General features: G+C 35.1%; 1 protein-coding gene across 3 annotated transcripts in view; it reads right to left on the reverse strand.

Moving 5' to 3' along the window:
- Nucleotides 1-19,326, reverse strand: part of LOC111047376 — a 46,277-nt gene continuing 26,951 nt past the window's right edge. The window contains exons 9-14 of one of the 3 annotated variants that reach the window (XM_039436334.1): nucleotides 14,385-15,688; nucleotides 12,323-14,228; nucleotides 11,062-11,143; nucleotides 5,606-5,758; nucleotides 4,204-4,359; nucleotides 1-1,570 (exon numbers count right to left, since the gene is read on the reverse strand). In XM_039436334.1, the coding sequence (XP_039292268.1) occupies nucleotides 1,365-1,570; nucleotides 4,204-4,359; nucleotides 5,606-5,758; nucleotides 11,062-11,143; nucleotides 12,323-14,228; nucleotides 14,385-15,688 (3,807 nt within the window). In that variant the 3' untranslated portion in view covers nucleotides 1-1,364. Of the gene's footprint in view, nucleotides 1,571-4,203; nucleotides 4,360-5,605; nucleotides 5,759-11,061; nucleotides 11,144-12,322; nucleotides 15,689-19,326 lie in introns of all 3 variants that reach the window. The other 2 variants (XM_039436335.1, XM_039436333.1) reach the window with 2 other exon arrangements.

A 19,326-nucleotide genomic window follows, 5' to 3' on the forward strand; every position in this document is an offset into this window, starting at 1 on the left:
TATATCTTGAAAAATATTCAGCTTTAAAGAAAAAAGCAAGATTATATTATACACAACATGTCTTCCACATGCAATTACTCGGTAATTTAAAAAATCAATGATAGCCATATAATAGCTATAAAATTTCTATACACAATATACATAGATTTAGATTTCTAAGAATCTTACAAAGTTCAACATACTTATTTATAGAATAAATCTAATCAGTCTATGTACAATATTCAACTATAGGCTAATTTAATTTTGAACAATGGAAGGAAAGCAACACTGCTTTTAATATAAGAAATGAAGAAATCCATAGTAATCTTATTGTCACTTACATACTAAAACATACCATAATTATCCACGGATAGATTATTAATAAACATATGTTATACACATAATTATGACATTCCGCAATCATATTTCAGGTAATTAATCCAACTAGGTACTTTTTACGTAATGGCCAATAAAGTTTTCTTTTCTATTCCGGTGGAATAAAAAAGATTTGGAAAAATTTCCAATAATACAATGAAAACTTATAAAGAATAAATCTGAAAGGTAGAATGAAACAGGAAAAAGCATTTTTCACTTTTAAAAAGATTTAGTGAAATTTTCAGTCAGGAACTTAAATATCACTAGCGGTAAAATATGTAATTTGTATACATTCGGTGATATCATAGCCACCTCTAAGAGCTTGTTCACATGACAGCGACTTACGCTCGGTTGTCAAATCACTCGATTTGCCAGTCTCGTACACATGACAGCGATTCATGAGCGATTTGCCCTCGGTTGAGTCTGAGATTACAACCGCCGCGATTCGCCGGCGACTACTAAAACCGAGCGATGCATGTGTACGGCACCATGTGTTTCCCTATACCTGGCAACCGCGCGACAACCGAGCGTAAATCGCTGTCATGTGAACAGGCTCAAATACAAGGCCCCGGCCTACGATATTGCAACGTCGCAGTGTAGGCCTAGAATCTAATACATGATTGGTGAAAAAGATCAGCGGTATTTTTTTATATCTTTTTCACCAATCATGTATTAGATTCTAAGCCTACACTGCGACGTTGCAATATCGTAGGCCGGGGCCTTGTATTAGAGGTGGCTATGGTGATATTTCTACTTTGAGAAATTGGAGCATAGTTTTCAGTCATTCATATTATATTTAAAACAATATTTGAAAATAATCTGGGATATCAATTATTATTTCTCAGTTTCATTGAGACGTTAAAATTCATTCCATTTCTCGCTTTACGTTTGGTATCTATAATAAAAACATATCATCATGAGAGAAAATTGTGCGACAGATACTACTGCCTTAGCATTAATTTAAGGAACAAGGTCATTCAAGTTTGTGATATTATTTATGCTCATGCATTTTATAATAAATGAATGTCAAAATTCAAATGTTGCTGAAGGATCGCTTTAATCAATCCTTCAGCTTCTAATATTTTGAACGGTTTGGCCTTCAGCTTCCATTTACTATAAATAATTTCATCCTCTATGCAGGATATGATCAAGGAATTGGCAGGCCATCTTATTGGAAGATTGTCAAGGAAACGTCCACCGCAGCTTTCAATTATTTCTGAAAAGAAATTCATACCATTTTCAATTCATAATAGAAAGCATTTACAATCTAACAAGAAATATGAAAAATTGCAACAAATAAGCATTAATTTGATAACTAAACGAAAATCCAAATTGAATGCTGTAAACCACCACGAAGACGCAAATAATTTCAGTACGGTAGCATCAGTCAAGTCTTCGGAATGGTTGTCAGCATGTAATTTGGTTTCTCGTATGATGATGATGATAATAATAATAATTAAATTCAATTTATTTCATTTACAGTTACATCATTCATATACATACAATACCGGGTGATTACAAATGAAATAGACAACTTCAATAGCCTGTACAAAATTAAACTGGTGTATTTCAACATAGTAAGTGATATAGGTTTGTAGGGAATTTCTTTAAGTTTATGTTGGTAGAACTGTTGCTGGCTATTGTTGGCTGCTCCGTGTTACAACAGCCAGTTTAGTTTAGCAATATGGCCGCTACTCAAGTGGAGAAAGCTTATTGTGTTCTTGAATTAGCCAAAACAAACTCTGTTTCTGTTGTGCAGCGTCATTTCAGAACAAAATACGGTAAACCACCACCAACAAGGCAATCAATTTATGACTGGTATGAACGTTTTGAAAGCAGTGGATGTGTGTGTAAGAAGAAGAGTACTGGAAGACCTTCTGTTACAGAAGAAAAATTGATAGTGTTCGTGATGTTTTTGTACGAAGTCCAGGAAAATCGACTAGATCAGCGAGTTTAGAATTGCAAATTCCTCAACCTACTGTGTGGAAAATTCTGCGGAAACGTTTGAAAATGACACCTTATAAATTGCAGTTAGTACAAAGTTTAAATGACAATGATAAAGTTTTACGTAAAATTTTTTGTCAAGAGATGCAACATTGTCTTGAAAATGACGACACATTGTTTAATCGCCTAATTTTCAGTGATGAATGCAATTTTCACATTAGTGGAAAAGTTAACAGACATAATGTACGAGTATGGGGAACAGAAAACCCAAGAGAGACTGTACAGCATATACGCGATTCTCCTAAAGTGAACGTGTTTTGCGCTTTATCTTGTGAAAAGGTTTACGGGCCTTTCTTCTTCCAAGAACCATCAGTAACCGGAAGAATTTATCTGGACATGTTAACCGAATAGTTGTAACTTCAGTTTTGTACAAGATGGAGCTCCGCCTCACTGGTACTCAGACGTCAGAGGGTATCTGGATGAACATCCTCCTAGACGATGGATCGGCCGTGCAAGTGAGGGAAACGTTGTGTTTCAGCCGTGGCCACCTCGTAGTCCGGACCTAACGCCCTGCGACTTTTTCTTGTGGGGCTATGTAAAAGACAGAGTTTTCGTACCACCGCTTCCTGTTGATGTCGATGATCTTAAACAACGAATCACAAATTCTCTTGCTACAGTTAACCGTGAGATGCTTAGTCGTGTGTGGTCAGAATTTGACTACCGTGTTGATATCTGTCGTGTTGCAAATGGTGCACACATTGAACATCTGTAAATTTTCAATAAAAACTTCAAGAATTCTTCTATGTAATCATGTAAGTAATGATCTAAACTTTTAAATAATAAATTCAAGTAGCTCTACAAGCTATTCAAACTGTCTATTTCATTTGTAATCACCCGGTGTACAGAGTGAATCATATGTATGGGAACCCTTCAATAAGTTGGAGACAGAGAAAATGAATTGTGAAAACAGCACTTCAACATATCAAACCATTTTTGAAGAAACTGTATTCACATTTAAAAATGAAATAAAATCATTTATATTTATATTATTATACAGAGTGAGTTATATGTATGGGGACCCCTCAATAAGTTGGAGACTGTTGTTGATATATTACTGTAACTTTCAGGATAAGTTATTGGTCAAATACTCTACCTTTTGACGTACAACTGAATTTCAACCCTTAATAAGGGATTGCCTTAGGGGTTGTAACTCGAATATTATAAAATACGTAAACACCCATTTTGTGGTACATCATTTTAAAGGTATTTTTAAAACAAGAAAAATGACATCAATAAAAATGTTCTGTGATCCTTGAATCCAAAATGGCGGCTGATTGAAGTTTTACCAATCATTTGTAACCCCTAAGTCACCCCCTTAGGAGGGGTTAAAATTCAGTTGTACGTCAAAAGGTAGAGTATTTGACCAATAACTTATCCTGAAAGTTACAGTATTATATCTACAACAGTCTCCAACTCATTGAGAGGTTCCCATACATATGACTCAATCTGTATAATAATATAAATGATTATATTTTATTTTTAAATGTGAATACAGTTTCTTCAAAATTGTTTGATATGTTGTAGTGTTGTATTTTCTCTGTATTGGAATCATAAATCACATTACCACTTTCCCATTTAAAAATGAAGGTGGATTCAAAATGGCGGATCCAAAATTGTGGATCAAAATTTTGAAAGAAAAGTAGGTTTTTCAATTCGAATAGGGTCCCCCAATCAAAACTATTGTCAAATTATCCTTGTAACAAAAATATCAAGCTGTTCCCATACAAGCCTTACTCTGTAGGGATATACTTTGGGATTCGAACAAATCTCTCATTAGTTATAACCAATTAACATAGTTCCACTATTTTAATTCTCTATTTTACTTACTCGTATATTTTTACTTACCCTTCATTTCCGAAGGCGGTGGTTTCACAGATGGCGTAACAAAAACAGAGTATTTTTTTAGTAAAGGCTCTTCTTTTGCTTTTTGCAGAGAATTTTCCAAATTAAAATGAAATTCTGCTTCTTTTTTCAAGTCTTTCAATACATATTTCATCGGATCTGAAAAGACAAGGTTATTGTAATTGAGCTTGATGGAGAAAATCATTAATAGTTATGACATAAATAATAATCAGAAAATTAATAAAATAATTATATAAGCTCATCAAAATATGTTGGAATGATTCATACATAATCAATCAGATTGGTGATTAGCTGACAGTTACAGTTGTATACTTCAATAACTTTCCGATGGTTTGGAATTATCCTATAACTGTAGGCCTATTAGTAATAATATTCGAATGACTTTTATTGGTGGGGAGTCCCTGACGGAAGTTCCACCTGGCTTGAGTATATAATTTAAGCCGTCAATGAGTCCCACGACTGTTATAATATATCACGCCTATTGATCCACACTTATTGAGCCCAGAGAATCCTCATTGAACAAAAATGAATTGCGATTCGGGAATGAGGTGTTCTAACATCTAGTGGAAACCATATTAGTTGCCACTTTTATTGCTCATCATATTAATGAGCGAACTTTGCTGTCACGTTTAACTTCATTATGGTAGTACTTAGTGGTAATATATTTTGAGGTGAACTAGCAGCTTGTATGTTCTCAATAGAAATCAATAAATGAGTAGTTCTAGGATAAAACTGATGTAATAATTTTCAAAACAGATTCAACGATGATTTACTAATCTTGAGAAAGTGTATTCGGCTATGTAAATTTTCAGACAATTCAAAACATTCATAATATTTGGACTACCTAATGTCCCAACAAAATGTTTTATAAGGCAATAATGGCGTTCCCTGGCGCCCCCATGAATTACATTTTTTTAATTTTAAATAAATATTTCAAAACAAATGTTATTTTTCGCTTTGACTCAATAAAAAACTTATTATACAAAGAGTAATGACTAACAAAATACAGTTTTCAAAGATGGAAGATTTTATTATAGATTGCAGTTAGCCAACTGCTGGAATAGTATTAGTGTAAAATAATTATTTCAAATATCCAATAAAAGCTATATAAATAGAACTAAGGACTTCTGCTACTGCAACTATTGACCGAAGAAATAAATAGCAGAAGGAAATTTATGAATGAAACTCTAAAAATTGTGCCCGACCGGAACAATTTGCAGTAGCAGAAAAAATGTAAATCGTAAAATGTAAAATATCGACATTTAAGAGAGTACGATTTATTGGGAAGACCTGTTTAATATTACAATCAAAATCCTCTCAAAATGGAGGATAGTGATCGGTAAGCAGTGTATGTATAAACATAAGATAGAAAAGTGACACTTACCAAGAAATGAATTAGCCTGGTATGAGTCGTGGACCCATTTGGGATCGACAATAGGCTTTCCTAGACCAACGACACACAGAAATTTCACTGTCCTTTTTACCTCCTCTGCCACAAGAACAGTACAATCTGCTGGCGATGTACCAATGGTTCCACCTGCACATGCAAAATTATATGTATTATTAATTTCTGTACTTTAATTAGTGCAAAATTAAAATAAAGTGGGAGATGAAATTAAGATTGGAACCCACATAGAAACTATAATTTTTGTACTGTGCGATTTGACAATAATCAGTGTCAAAAACACTGAATCTTTATTCTTCTTTTAAAAGTTTGTGAAGTGTAGTTTCGTCTATTAAGATTTCTGATTTGCTCAAGTTAAATAATTTATTCAAGTCACATAAAATTCAAAGTATAGTAAGTCACCATTCAATAGGTCTAACTCTGCTGCTGGTATTACTTTCCAGTTTCTTATTATAGTAATTCATATAATAATCATATTTAAAATTGGTAGTTTCTTCCTATTATAATAATTTAAAATTCAATAAGAAACTGGAGAGTAATAGATAATAATTATTATCAATAGCATATGCTCGTGTAAATACAGCCTGGAAGAATTGGAGGAAAATGACTGGAATACATAGAAGAATGAATGAAAAACTAAAGGGAAAAAATCTATAAAATAAATTAGTGCAGCCCTCGTTGACATACAGAGCGGAGACCTGGGAAGTTAAAAAAGTTCATGAACAGATACTGGAGGTCACTGAAATTAAGATGCTAAGATGGAGTTGCGGCGTATCTAGAAGGGATAGTATCCGAAATGAAATAATAAGAAGCGGAATGAAGGTTATAGAAATTACCTTCATACTATAAAGCCTTCATAGCTCAGTACCTACCATAAAATATCTAGCTCAACAAAACGAATACCATCGCAACCTAATCGACAAATTATTTCAAAAAATCAAAAATGAAAAACAAGAAAAGGACAAAAATGAAAATAAAGATGAAAAATTTATAACACTAGCATACATAAATCCAACAGAATAGAAAGTACGTATTATTATTATTAAACGTAAATCCAAATTAAATGCTGTAATTCACCCCGAATTCTGCCACTGCGAATATTGACAACAGGGTAAACAGCTAGATGGATTTTTTGAATAGTAGCGCTCATTGAAATTCCTTGTAGCTGTTTACCCTCTTGTCAATATTTGCAGTGGCAGAAGTCTTCGGGGTGAATTACACCATTTAATTTGGATTTTCGTTTAATAATAATTGACCAAGCGAAGTGAGGTATAAGATTCAAGTCGAAGGTTTGGCATTTCTCTTAATGTTTGAATGTTTAAATGTTTATATGTTGCACATTTACGGCGAAACGCGGAAATAGATTTTCATGAAATTTGACAGGTATGTTCCTTTTTTAATTGCGCGTCGACGTTTATACAAGGTTTTTGGAAATTTCGCATTTCAAGGATAATATAAAAGGAAAAAGGAGCCTCCTTCATACGCCAATATTAGAGTATAAATCAGACTATAGAATAATTCATCATAAATCAGCTGACAAGTGATTACACAGATGTGTGGAGAAGCCAGTCTATTGCTGTATTTCCATAAGGTCTATAGTTTCAATCAGGTGCTTGTGGATGAGAATACTGCGTGAGGTCTACTGTTCACAGAACTACTGGTAATAATTAATTCATTAGCATTTGAATAATTGCAATATCTCAGTAATTTCCGTCCGTAGAAAGTACGTATGTTTAGAAAATGGCATTCAGAACAAAAATGAAATAAATAAACTTTTTATAAGTTCTTTACAGAACAAAAGCCTCTCATACAAGGTAAATAATAGTTGGCAAAATTACAAAATTTATTTAAATACAGCTTGTTATAACTTGTTGCTTATCTTCTTCCATATGTTTCTATCAGTGGCTATGGTGAGCCACATGTCTCATCCCTCCATCGATAAGCTGGCCTCTGGTTCAGTCACGCGGTATCCACTCAGTGCAGATCTTCGCCCACCGCTCTGCTCACATTCTTGACACGTGGCCGGCCCATCTACATATTTGATGAGGTGTACTTCATTTTGCAGGTACTTCACCTTGACCTGTCTCAAAATGTCGGTGTTCCTGATTATCTGGTGCAGGCGCAGACCAAGAATGCTCCTTGTCATCCTTGTTTGCGTAGTCTCCAGTCTCGTGTCTAGTTGAGCTCTGAGTGACCAGGTCTGAGCTCCATACAAAATTGAAGTGTACACACATTTCCTCAACGATTTTGCTTTCAATTCGTTGGGAAGCTTCTTGCAAATCTTTTCACCTACCTCTGCCAACACTCTACTTCTGCCAATACTTTTTTATTCTGTGGCTCATCTCTTTTGATCCACGGTTTTCAAATGAAAGCAGCTGACCTAGGTGCACCAGGTACACCTCCACATAGTCTATCTGTCCACAAGCTACTTCAATTTTATCTTTACTTGAATTTGTCATCAGCCTTGTTTTGCTTGCATTTAGACTGAGTCCTATGTTTTTACTAACTTCTATAAGCTCATCGAGCATGATTTTCATATCATCAGAAGAACGTGGTACAAGCATCACATCATCCGTAGATTTGACAGTATTGATAACCATTTATGCATATACCTCTATGATCCCATTTTAGTCGTCGAAGTGCATACTCCAAACAACAATTGAAGATAATCGGGGATAGTGGGCAACCCTGCTTACACCTCTGCAACTCTTAAGGTGCGTACAGATATACACGCCGCGAACATGAGCAATTCACTTTTAATCAGCTGACTATATCTGTATTTTTACAGAAACGGTAAGATACAGATATATAAAGCTTGGCATCAGCTGATTAAAAGTGAATTGCTCATGTTCGCGGCGCGTAAATCTGTACGCACCTTTATACTCCGACCTTCTATTTCCAATTCAATGCAGACTTCATTATTCTCATATTATAATCTTCTCAGTACTTCTATGTAGCCTCTCTCAACACCTGATTCTTCCAAGGCTTTCCACATTTCGCAGTGATTAACACTGATAAAAGCTTTATGGAAATCAAAAAACCCCAGGTATACAGGAATCCAATATTCCAAGCTCTTTTCTATAAGTTGATTGGCCGCTTGAAGTTGATCAGCTGTAGAAAATCCTGGTCTAAAGCCAGCCTGTTCTGCGGGATGATTCTCGTAAATGTTGTATAATATCCTTGCTTTTATTATAGTGGCGAAAATTTTTATACATATTCGAAGTCAAATTTATGGGTCTGTAGTTCTTCTTAATATCAGAACGCGCACCTTTTTACTTATATTGCCGGGATAGTTGCCTCATTGGTGATTCCATCGTCGCCTGGCGCTTTACTCATCTTTGACGCTTGGTAGCTTGCCTAATTTCATTTTCAAGTATTTCTGGAGCTTGTCGGACTTTCACCTGCTATCCGAATTCAGTAGACTCCGACTGCCATTCTCCGTTCTGCTCTTTATAGAATGCTATGACATGCTCTATTATTTCTCTCTATTCGTTGCGGTAGTTCCTTCTTCTGTTTCTAGTTTTGGAATCCATGTAAATGCTTTTTCCTACAGTTACGTTGAAAAGTGGCCATTGCTGCACTGATTACAGAACGCAAAGAATCACTTTTCCGCTCTAGTGCGGGAAAAATTTTTCTGCACTCCAGATTTGCAACATGGCAACGCAAAATACTTAGTAGGTTATATGGAGCAACAGTGCAGCAAAATCAAAATGAAGTTGGTAACAGTGACTGGGCTGCTATAGTGAGCAGAGGTGCAACCAAGCACAACGCGCTAATTATTAGTATTAGATATTATAACCAAGGACAGCGAGGACTTTAGGATTTTAGGATTAAGGTTTTTATCAATAATAAAATTACACAGAAAAACATTTGATGCATTTCAGGCAATTTTACCCCGTAATTACCCACTTTTCATATTCAATGGTAACTGTAGGAAAAACTTAATGTGAAATACGTGCGCAAAGTTCCTCTGCTGCACTCAAGAAACCATTCCGCCCTCGCCTACGGCTCGGGCGTAAACGTTTCTTTCGGTGCAGCAAACTGTCACTTTGCGCACTAGTTGCACAAATAACTATTTGTTCATTCAGAAGAATTCATTACACTGTTAATAACACTCTCCTCATACTCCTTTAAAGTGGCATTCAGAACAAAAAATAAAACATGGACTTAAATCAATAACATAAAAAGATTCAGGACAACAACAAAAAAACTAAAACTCCCAGGAGTATACAAGCTAAAATGCTCTGAATGTGAAAAAAATTACATTGGACGGACAGGCCAATCTATCAAAGATACAAGGAACATATTCAAGGACTAAAAACAAAAACAGAATCTGAATTTGCCGACCACCTAATACAAGAAAATCATAAATATAAATACCGACCTACAAATCATACACAAAGAAATAAAGAACCAGAACCAGACACAATCGAACAGTTTGAAATATACACCCAATTCAAAAGCAATAGACAATGCATATTAAATGAACGAACCAAATCCAAATCCCACATCCTCTTTGATTACCTTCTCAGACATAGCAAACCCAACAGACATAAACCCAATAGCAGCACACTAACAATTGCCATCTAATCCTTCTATTTGCCTATGAGTTCAACCAGGAAGATGGCGGGCTGTTGTGATAGCGGATTCTCACAGTAAGTGAATAAATTAATTTATTGAAAAAAATTGACTGCTGGTCATTCTTTTAATAGCAAGAAAGTTATTTAATAAAAAGCAGTTCGTGAAGGAAAACAACAGTGAAGTTACAGAAATATCAAAGAAAAAATACTGCAGTGGTACGGACATGTGGAGAGAAGGGAGGACGATTATGTGAGAAAAAATATCGACCACTTAGATTTAGAAGGCACTAGGAAGAAATGGGATAATTCAGCCAAGATTTTGTAGAGAAGGGACTAAGACCAAACGAAGCCCATGACCGAGACTCCTGGAAGCGACTGACCCGAAACACCGACCCCACCCGAGTGGCAAAAGGCTGAGAAGAAGAAGATCTATTATGTGGCATATATTATATGGCATTATGCTCATTCTTGCCATGCATTGTTCTGGGATATAAATTTTCATTACACGAAGCTGTACATATCCAGAGATGAAACAATTAATTAATCAATCAAATCAAGTACTAATATCAAGAAGTTTATTTAATTAAATAAGATATCTTTTCTCTATGCTTTTATTCACAGAAAAAACTTTGAATCAGTTTGATTATCATACCATGAGCATTGAAACTTCAGTTAATTGTGTTAATGAAATTACACATTCATTATCTGATAATAGCCTAGGGGTTCAGTTTATTTAATTTCATCAATTATTTTCAAAACAATTTATGAACAAAATTATCATCATAGATATATTTATATTCCTAATGTTCTATGTTATAGTAAATCCATACATATATTAGAATTATTGATACGTACCTAATTTTTTTACCTTATTTGGCAAATCTGAACTCTTTTTTATGAAAGTGAATATCACATTATGGTTCTGACTTGGTTTAACCTGAAAAATAATATTCGCTTGAGAATTTGACAACTATATACTCATTTAATTAAACTGTTTGGAATTATTCTCCAAATATTGGAATCTGCTTAATTTATAAAGAATTCAGGATTAAAGGTATATTAGAATTGGTGTTGTTGTAATCCTTGAAAGTACACAGTGTCCCAGGAGGAGGTTTACACGTTTAATTTTATATTACGTGCTCATTCATGCACCGAACTTTTTTTAATTTCACACAGTTTACAAAGTAGGTTCTAAAATATTCTAGGAAAGTTTCAGCTCCCTAACCTTTGTAGAAACAAAATGGCGGCATATTAAAAAATTTTCCAATTCATTAAAATATTCAATATGCCGCCATTTTGTTTTTATGAAAGTTAGGAAGCTGAAATTTTCCCAGAATATTTTTAGATCCTACTTTGTAAACTGTGTAAAATTTACATAAAGAAATGTAGAAACAAAATGGCTGCATATTTAAAATTTTACCAATCGAGTAAAATATTCAATATGCCGCCATTTTATTTCTAGGAAGATTAGGGAGCTGAAATTTTCCCAGAATATTTTAAGAACCTACTTTTTAGAAATGACAAACAAATAAAAATGTTCAAGTATTATAACATAATATTTAAATTATTTCTAACATGAAACAAATTTTCTAAAATATTATAGTCAAAATCGACGATCGATCAAGAATAATGGCTGTTCACACATTTCATGAAAATACTAAATGATTTAGTAGTAATTAGTTTTAAATCTGAAATATAATCTAAAAACCAACAGCGCCAAGCACCACTTACTTTTATATTTTCCGTCGACTTATTCAATCAATAATACCTTATCCAAGTCCAAGTTTTCTCAAAAAGGCAAAAAATAGCACCATTGATTTACATTTTGACCTAATTGATTTTTTAAATAAAAAGACCTTGCCATACAGGGTCTAACACTTATCGTTTATAGTTAGCACCATCGATTTACATTTTGACCCATTGATTTTTTAAAATAAAAAGACCTTCCATACCGGGTCTAACACTTTTCGTTTTTAGTTAGGGCTACTCATGAATAGAAATAAAAAATAAAAACAAGGATCTAACCCTTGTTTTTAAGCAAACCACATGTAAATTGATACATTTTTACAACATAAGTGGCTTTCATTAAGTATTTTAAAATAATAAGGATACTTACAAGATGTAATGATCCGGGACGTATTGATGTACTGCGCTTCCTCATTTTAATCATGTCAGCTATGTCCAAATCCATTTCGTCGTTTGGTTGATTAGTTGTCGATTTTGTCACTTCCAACTTGGGATATTTGGATGTTGAGGAGTCAGCTTCTGGGCTAAGTAAACCATCCTCAGCTTTCCTTTTACTATTTGTCGATGTCTTCTTGCTGGTTATTACGATTTCAGGAGATGAGTCGTCGTCCTCGATTACAACTTTCCTCGGTCTTCCTCTTTTCTTCTTCTCTTTGGCTGTGGCATCCTCATTGGCTTCTTTCATCTTTCTGGATGGCACACGAGTTCTCTTGGCTTTGGTTTGGGTGGCTTCTGCTTCACACACAGATTCCCTTGAAGACAAAGACCGTGTTCTACTTTTTGAGACAAACTGCTGAATCTGGCTCGTAGATTCGGATCGGCCTGGTGAAGCAGGTATCTCATCGGCACCAGACTCGACATTTTCCAAAACAGCTGACACAGTAGTTTGGTTTTTTTTTCGTGTTCGACTTTCATTTTTAGAGACAAAATCTTTTATCTGGGTCAGAGATTCTGATTTTACCGTTGAAATTTCATCAGGAGAAAAGTTTGTTGCATTTTCAATAGAACTCTTCTTGATTTGGTTAGAAGATGGGCCAGGTTTTGGAAATATTGGCTGAGTTAGGAGGTCATTTTTCAAGTCTTCTAAAGAGTTACATTCCTTTCTCGAAGATGATTTAGAAATAAAATTCTGGATCTGGCTGATAGTTTCAGATTTTGCAGGTGAGATCATTTCATCAGGGTCACACTTAGATATATTTTCGAAAATAGAACTCTTTTTGACTTGGTGAGAAGATGGCTTCTTAAAGGGTGACTCTGTCAGCACGTCATTTTTCAAGTCTACAGATTTATTTTCCTCGCTTGAAGATTGGGATTTAGAAAGATAATTATGAATCTGACTAATTGATTCAAAAGATATTATTGGTTGAGTCATCAGATCATTCTTTAAATCTTCCAAACAATTTGTTTTTTTCGTGGCAGATGGAGTTTTAGAAACACAATTTTGTAGTTGGTTCATTGTTTTCACTTTTTCAACTGAAATTTTCGGCTGACGCTGATTCAAACTTTTGTCTAAAACCATATCCTCAGGAAACAAATCATCATCTGTACTCGAGTCATCATGGACAATAATTTTACTTGCAGGAACAACTTTGACACAACCAATTTTAGCAAAATTATCCGATTCATCAACTTTATTACAATTTGAGTCAGCATTTGAGGAATTTTTTGATGAATCAACATGCTTGAAAGGTTTTCTTGGGCAGCGATTGACTTGAGTCTTCATAGGCAATAACTGAGTGGCCTCACTTGTCAACAGACTTACATCATCATCATCATCATCATCAACTGAGTTTGAATGAATTTGTGGACTATGAACGTCTTTCGGCTGAATTTGACTGATTTTCGACTGACCGTCTTTCTCTTTTAGTGGTGTTGATGAATCAACATTTATAGATTCTAATTGGTTATGACCATTGGAAGTTTTCAAGTCGAAGAGCATTGTCTCATCAGCAAATCCAGCATATTGTTGAGGCACACCTGCATAAACATTAGACACACCAGGTACGCACTCCTGAGTGCACAAGTTTTCAATTGATATCTGTGAAGCTACTTGAGGTGATTTGATAATTTTTCTACTTACTTCGTCAATTACCAACGTTTCGGCCGCTGTTTCATCAGTATATCTATTTGACTTTGAATTATTCACCGAGGCATCTGTTCCATTCTTCTTTAAGTCGGCATTCACGGAATCCTGCAAGGCCTCTTCTGGTTGTTTTCGGGTCCTTGTGCAGAGTTTCACTGTCAGTTTCTTTGGAAGAATTTGAGTGGCTGGTAAACTGCAAACGTCATTGGAATTTCCTATTTCAATGGGCATTGTTTCATCTGTTCCATTCTTATTCAAGGAATCTTTTAAGGCCTCTTCTTGTTGTTTTCGGGTCCTTGTACATAGTTTCACTGCCAGTTTCCTTGGAAGAATTTGTGTGGCCGGTAAACTACACAAATCAGATGATGATAAACCATTTTGAAAAAGTTCATCTTCTTTTGCTGGTGAACCTAGCGCTTCTTTTAGAGTTGGTGGTTTTCTAAAATTAGATTCTAATTGGTTACATGGATTAGAAGTTTCTAAGTCAACTAACATTGTGTTATCAGCTGATCCAACACATGGTTGAGGCACACCTGCATAAATATTAGAAACACTTGGTTCACATTCCTGAGTGCTCAAGTCTTCAATTTCGGTACCTACTTGTGGTGATTTGTTCATTTTACTACTTTCTTCGTCAATTACCAACGTTTCGGCCTCTATTTCATCGGGAGTTTCATTAAACTTTGAATTAAGCGCTGAGGAATCGGTTCCATTCTTATTCACGGAATCCTCCAAGGCCTCTTGTTGTTTTCGTGTCCTTGAACAGCGTTTCACAGATGATTTCTGTTGCAGAATTTGAGTTGCTGGTAAACTACAAACATTAGTTTTCAACAAACTTCCATCTTCATCATCTGATGAAGATGAGAATGCCTCTTGACAATTTTTTATTGGTACTGGATCTTCCACTTCTTTTGCCAATTGTTTCAGAATTTCAGAATGTTCCTCGTTAATTTTACTATTTTCTCCGTCAATTACCAACGTTTCATCGGGAGATTCATTAGACTTTGAATTAAGTGCTGAGGAATCGGTTCTATTCTTATTCAAGTCAGCATTCACGGAATCCTCCAAGGCCTCTTCTTGTTGTTTTCGCGTCCTTGTACAGCGTTTTACCGATGATTTCTGTTGCAGAATTTGAGTGGCTGGTAAACTACAAACATCAGTTTTCAACAACCTTTCATCTTCATCATCTGATGAAGATGAGAATGCCTCTTGAGAATTTTTTATTGGTACTGGATTTTCCACTTCTTTTGCCAAGTGTTTTAGAATTTCAGAGTTTTCCTCTTCATGAGTAACAACCATGGTTTCATCATTCGCTCCAATAGATTGTTGAGGTTCCCCAGCATAGACAGTGGGTGCACCATTGTCACACGCTTGGGTGCAAAGATCTTCTATTGGGATTTGATTATCTGCGTCAATAGCTTCTGTTACTATTTCATCATTTTCTTCCTCAATTCGTAATGCTTGATACTCTACTTTATCACACAATTCATTTTGCACATTTGTAGCAGCATTATCACTATTATTGAAATTGAAAGTATCTTCCAGTACAAGATTGAAAGAAGCATCAGAATTATGGCAGGTGGATCCTTCCCCTTCCCTTTCATTGCCATCACCACTTTCCTCCGGCTCAGCATTTATTATCGAGGTGTTCGTCTGAAACAAGTGAAAATAGTATATTGTGAATATTCAACAACCTTCAATTCAACTATCAACTATCTGTCTTTTCATTTTGATCAGTATTATAGCAAGTATTGAATGTGACATCTATGATATTATGAAGAAAATAATTGGCTTATACATGTACATGTACGGCGGGATAGGAAATTCTCGAATGACGCATCATCACGTATGAACTACTGAACTTATCAACTTGAAATTTTGCATGAAGATTCTTAATTTACCGAGGATGGTTATAGGCCTATTTTCAGTTCAACAAGGTACGTCAAGTTTTCAGTTCATCAAGTTTCCGGTTTGTGATACTTTACTTGAGTGGTCATCTATGTATATAATATTATAAAGGAGAGAATTGGCTTATACATGCACGGGATAGTAAATAACTATTGACGCATCATCACTTATGAACTAATCAACTTGCAACTTCACATTAAGATTGTGAATTAACCGAGGATGGTTATAAGTCTATTTTAATTCTTATTAATCAATGAATTCCAATTAAATAATTACATCAAATTCATTCGATTTGTGATTCAAAGTTTACGCAACAATAATAGCCCAATCAACCAGAGCTTTATCTCAAACAGAGCTTTGACGTAATTGGTAGAATGCGCGATTAAGGCTGTGTAAAGGCTAAAAATAAACTTTCTACTGGTGATATTCTTCAAAGTTTCTCGATTTGTATATCATCAAGCTATCAAAATGAAAAAGTATTCTCAGGAAAACATTTTTTCGATCATTACTTTTTGAGATATTAGCGCCCAAAGTTCAAATTTTTGGGACAGAACATTTCAAATTCGGTAAAAGATAAATCCATGAGTTTTATACGATAAATTATTCATTGTATTGTTGATTGGATAAAACAATTTTTTTGAAAATATCAATTTTGAGAAAGTTATTCAATTTACTAAAAATGACTGTTAGATTTCGTCTGCCCTCCATTCTTCACTTATCAGCTTCTTCGTAGTAGTCGCTCTGGCAGTGTTTGAATCTTGGCGTGCTTCCGCTGCCAACTTTATTTTGATCAGCTGACTTGTTGTTTGTTCTTATTTTCGTCATTCTTTCTACATTTATATCTTTAAAATACATTGCATATTTTTTAAAGGTTTTCGTCGATTGTCCTAATTACAGTAGGTTGTTTTCAGGTCTAAACTTTTATAGCTTGTTTTTTGGTTTTGCGTTGTACAATACTGCTTTTACTCCATGCTTCGTCTCTCGAAAACTTGGTTCTTTCGTTCGTCTTCGCTCCAACTCACTAGCTTCATCCAGGGATTATGTAGCCCTGCATTCTTCAAGTTTTGAAACCGTCTTTTGCACTCAATTTCAATCTTCAGATCACTTTTCAAATGTTATGAAGTTTCTACAATCAAGTCAACAATCAATCTTGAGTTTTAAACTTTGAAGTCTTAAATTTTCATAACTTTCGATTCAGTGCGTCGCAAGTACATGTTTCATGTCTACTCAAGTGTTTTTTCCAAGTTACTTTGGACTCAGGTTTCAATGAATTTCAATCAAATTGCATCTCTCAAACATTCGTTCTGCGATTCTAACTCACTTTTTACAAATTTGAGTTGTGCTCCAAGTTATTCACATAAGATTGTCTCGCTGTTGCATCATGTTGCACTGTGAATTTACTGCATCGTAGCTGTTCACCACTAAATAGCCACATTGTTGCCATTATTCTTCCCTTGGAACGACTTCATCATTTTGGATCCTCACTCAACTCCATGTTTCTCTTAATTCGTGAGAATATTTGCTCCTCCGGTAGTCTTGCCTCTGCTGCAGTTTCCCATTGACATGTCCTGGCCTGGGCATGTTCTATCTCTTGGCACTCTGAAGCTGCTAACCTTACATTGAGCTAAGTATTTTGTATTAAATTTACCTTTTCTTTTACATACACGTATTATCTACTGTTTTTGATTTTCAAAATAGTTAACCTAAAAATCAGATTTTATTGACCATTTATTCATTAGGCTAATTACATTGTGTCATTTTGAAATTTAGCAACTTTTTTCCCATTGCCATTCACTGGCATTATCATGAATTATCATGTATTTTGTACACCAAATTTTTGTGAATCTTTTCAATTATCTTTCATTCCAGTCAAAGCTATTACAATTTGACTTTTGATTACAATTATCAGCTTCTGACTCACAAAAACATTCCTCTTGGACATTGAATAAAGATCTTGACAAAGGGAACTTTCCATCTCATCCTTCTTCCTTCCCTGCTTTACCTAACTTCATTGCAAATGGGGAAAATCTGAATGAAACTGAACTCAATACGTGTGATGGTTTTAAGGATGTAATAAATAAACGTAAGCGGAAAAATTATGCAAAAGCGGTTGGTTCGTCAGCTAAACCGACGAATTTGTTGCAGGATGACAAAGAAACGAGAACTAGGCGCCTAAATATCGACAAGGGACTTCGTAAGGTTGTGATTGGTGCTGGAAGTGACAGTACTATTTTGACTGGTACTAAGAGGGCCTGGTTTCATCTGGGTAAAATACAGAGTGGAACAACTGTTGATGCAGTCAAGGAATTTGTGCAAAACACTTTTGCTGATACAAACTGTGTTGTTGAAAAACTGGAGACAAAGGTTTCAAGTGACAGCTTCAAGATTGGTATTGACTTTGAAAAGAGGAAATCTTTCCTGGATGGTGAACTTTGGCCTCGAAATGTAACAATTAAACGTTTTTTATTCAAGAGAACCTTGGGGCAGCTAATCACATAGCGTCTGATCCAATTAGGAAGTCAAGTACCAGTATAGGCCCTGTGGCATCTGAGATTAATTTCAAAATTCTCTTCAGTAATGTGCAGTGTCTCAACTTGGCGAAGAAACTTGATATTGAATTGGCGATATGTGGGGTTGATTACAAGATATTGTGCCTTGTGGAGCACTGGCTATGTGATGATCAACTGAAAATGGTAAATTTTGATGACTATTTACTGGTTAGTTCATTCAGTCGAATCACCCATATACATGGAGGAGTAGCAATCTTTGTATCCAAGGATGTACTTGGCCAAAATAAAGCAAGAAATGTCGATTTGAATATCTATCACCATTGTAAGGAGCTTGATTTTGAGTTTGCTTGTATTACATTGTTGGAGCCCAAGATAATAATTGTAAATGTGTACCGTTCACCGAATGGTGACCCAAATTATTTCATAGAACATCTGGAACAGGTTATTCTCCAACTAGTGAAGAAAATGCCAAATCATCATATTGTTATAGGTGGTGACTTTAATTTCAATTTTCTTGATGTTGCATCCACAAATACTGCAACTTTTGTTAATCTGATGAGGTCCCTGAATTTGTACTGCACTGTGAGACAACCCACAAGAAAGGAAGCCTGTCTAGACAATGTGGTAACGAACTTGCCACAGTGTTTGTACAGAGTGGCAGTGATGAGTTATGCTTTGAGTGACCATGAATCTATCTGTTTCTCTGTAGATGAAAGGAGCTCTGATCTTTTTGAGAATGATCCTCCTGAGGAAATTATGGTGCGCCCAATAGCTGAGAGTCAGTTGAACCACTTCTCACACCTCCTGTCACTGGTGAACTGGAATGAAATAGTAACACCTGGCCCTGCAGAGGAAAATTTCAACAAATTCTTC

Source organism: Nilaparvata lugens, chromosome 10, assembly GCF_014356525.2.
Source record: "Nilaparvata lugens isolate BPH chromosome 10, ASM1435652v1, whole genome shotgun sequence".
NCBI lineage: Eukaryota > Metazoa > Arthropoda > Insecta > Hemiptera > Delphacidae > Nilaparvata > Nilaparvata lugens.